Genomic DNA, 2,575 nt, shown 5'->3' with positions numbered 1-2,575 from the left:
TGTAGAGTTTACAGTCAGCCAGGCTTCCTGTGGTTCTGGATGAAGTCCGTGTTGTTTCTCTGAGGTATTAATCAATTGTTGTGAGCGGCATTAACTTCCCGGTGTTTATCTCTGCCGCCATCTTAGTTTCTCATGGCACCATTTTCTTAACCAAAAGTTGGGACACATGCTCCAAAAAGCTCTATGGAATAATTAAGGACTATTTTTCTAAGACATTGTATTTATGTCAATTCACAAGTAATCATTCATTCTTATAAAAAATAATAAAAAGTATTTAAAATTCAGGACTATCACCTCTCCTATGGGAGGCCTGGCCTCTGTGCTTTTGGGATTGGGGAAGAGAGCACAGCTAGACAGGGCACCTTCAGATCGATGTTTCCAGGAATACCTAGTGTAGTCCTGCCTTCCCTCCATTCTCCTTGGCAACATAAATCTGGCCTCTGCTCTTCTTGTAGGAACACCAGAATGAAAAGATAACACATCTCTCTGGTTTCTAAAATGTCAGTTCTAGTGGTTGAGCGTCAATCTAGGAACCAGGAGGTCACGGTTCGATTCCCAGTCAGGCTGCGCTTGGGTTGCAGGCTCGATCCCAATGGTGGTGTGCAGGAGGCAGCCGATCCCCAGCCTGCAGACTGAAGGGTTCCGGGTTTGATTCCGGTCAAGGGCATATGCCCTGGTTGCGGGCTCAATGCCCAGTAGGGGGCGTGCAGAAGGCAGCCGATCAATGATTCTCTCTCATCATTGAAGTTTCTGTGTCGCTCTCCTTCTCCCTTCCTCTCTGAAACCAATAAAATATATTTTAAAAAATAAAATGTAAAAATAAAACAAATGTCAGTTCTACCAATCACCATTGCTCACCTGGCCCTCTGTCCTTTCTCTCACCAGGTGAAGAGTCACAGTTTGAGATGGACATTTAAAGGACCAGCCAGCAGATCGAGCAATGCCTCTGGGCCTCTCTGGCCCTTCTCCGGAGAAGCGTCACACCGCCAGTTATCATCCTGGGCAGGCACTGGGAGGGGGTCGACCACCCCAGTCCTCTGCTCCCTCAGTCAGGGCACCAGTCCCCCCTTCCTCTTGGTGAACACCAGCAGATACCTCTTTGTGCCTCCATTCATGCAAGAGCTGGCACCCCAAGGGGAGTGACTCTCAAGAGCACACACCCTGCAGCCTGGGGCCAGGAAGTGGACTTGGAGGACCCCTTCTGAATGACCATCGGCTCTCTTCCTCTGAGGGCACACCACCCCTTCCTTAAGTTGGTGTGCTTGGGGGAGTCCCCCTCCCCTACTTCCTCAACAGAGGAAATAAAAGCCACCGTTGCCCCTGTCTGAGCTTTTTTCTACTCCATGGGGATAGCTAACACCAACTACTCTGCACAGTGCATGTAAAGCACTTTCTTATACATTATCTCCTTCGATTCTCATGCTGATCTGTGACGGAAGTAGAGCAAGTGTCATCCTCACTTTACAGCTCGGAAGTCAAAATCACACACTAGCAAAAGGAGAGATGGGACTGGGTGTGAACTGCGCCACTCTCCATCTCTTGTTTTTCAGTGGTGGGTGCCGCCTCTTTTCTGGGCTTTGTTTCCTAAGCCTGGCAAGTGACCTGTCACCTTCACTCTGTGCTTCGTTCATGCAAGAATCAAAGGGAAGAGCCTGAGCCTTGGCCAGTGTAGAGCCTCTTCGATCCATGTGCCCCTGGTATTCGTTGAGTGATCCCTTTGTGTGAGCTGCCATTAGGGATACAAACATGAGACAAGCCTCGCTCTCTCTCTCTTTTTTCCACCAGCTTTCTGCTTTACCATTTCATTGAAGCATACGATTTACCAATTAAGAAAAGTACCACAAAAGAGATTACATAGGATTAGTTACCAGCAAGTGGTCCCTGTAAATGGAGGCTTCATAGAAGTGACCTTACAGTTGGTCCTGAGAAGGAGCGGGCTGGGCGGAGGCAGGGGCCCAGTGCTTCCGGGATCGGGTGGTCTTACGGATTCAGGGTGTGCAAGGACAGGACATCAAGTTGCCTGCTTTGGCCAGAGCAGGCAGTTTATGTGAGTGGGGATGGCTTTTATAAATGTCTAAAAAAGGCCAGATCTCTAAGGGCCTTCCTTGGATGCCATGCAGACGTGGAGGAGCCCTTCTGAATGACCTCGCTCTGTAAGCACTTTCCTAGACATTATCTCATTTTTGATTCTCATGCTGATCCTGTGACAAGTAGAGCAAGTGTCATCCTCAGTTTACAGCTTAGAAGACCAGCTCAGAAGTTAAAGTCACACACTAGGAAATGAGAGATGGGCCTGGGTTTGAACTGGGTGTTTGCTGAGACACAAGGTGTTTCTCATCACAGGCTGGGGGGTGATGGCCTCCGGCCAAGAGGCAGTGGCTGACATGGACTTGACAAGCTCTGTGCTCATAGCACTGGTCGATCTGCTGTTTGGGGAGAAGCGGGCCTTAGTGGCCAAGTCCCTGGCCTGGCCTTTTCTGTAGCTGAGCTGGAGTCCCCTTCCTGCAGCTGGAATCCATGTGTCTGGTGATGGTATGTGGAAGGGCCCAGCCACAGTGGCCTGTTGACTCTAGGC

The 2,575-nt window shown here is 49.6% G+C and overlaps 1 protein-coding gene across 1 annotated transcript in view; it reads left to right on the top strand.

Moving 5' to 3' along the window:
* Window positions 1–1,323, top strand: part of EIF4EBP1 (eukaryotic translation initiation factor 4E binding protein 1) — a 4,023-nt gene extending 2,700 nt beyond the window's left edge. Inside the window, exon 3 of the mRNA XM_015565271.1 lies at window positions 886–1,323. Coding sequence (XP_015420757.1) covers window positions 886–917 — 32 coding nt within the window. The 3' untranslated portion in view covers window positions 918–1,323. The remainder of the gene's footprint in view (window positions 1–885) is intronic.
* The last annotated feature ends 1,252 nt before the right edge of the window (window positions 1,324–2,575 follow it).

Source organism: Myotis davidii, unplaced genomic scaffold, assembly GCF_000327345.1.
Source record: "Myotis davidii unplaced genomic scaffold, ASM32734v1 scaffold93, whole genome shotgun sequence".
Lineage (NCBI taxonomy): Eukaryota > Metazoa > Chordata > Mammalia > Chiroptera > Vespertilionidae > Myotis > Myotis davidii.
This window is presented reverse-complemented; position numbering and strand designations above follow the sequence as displayed.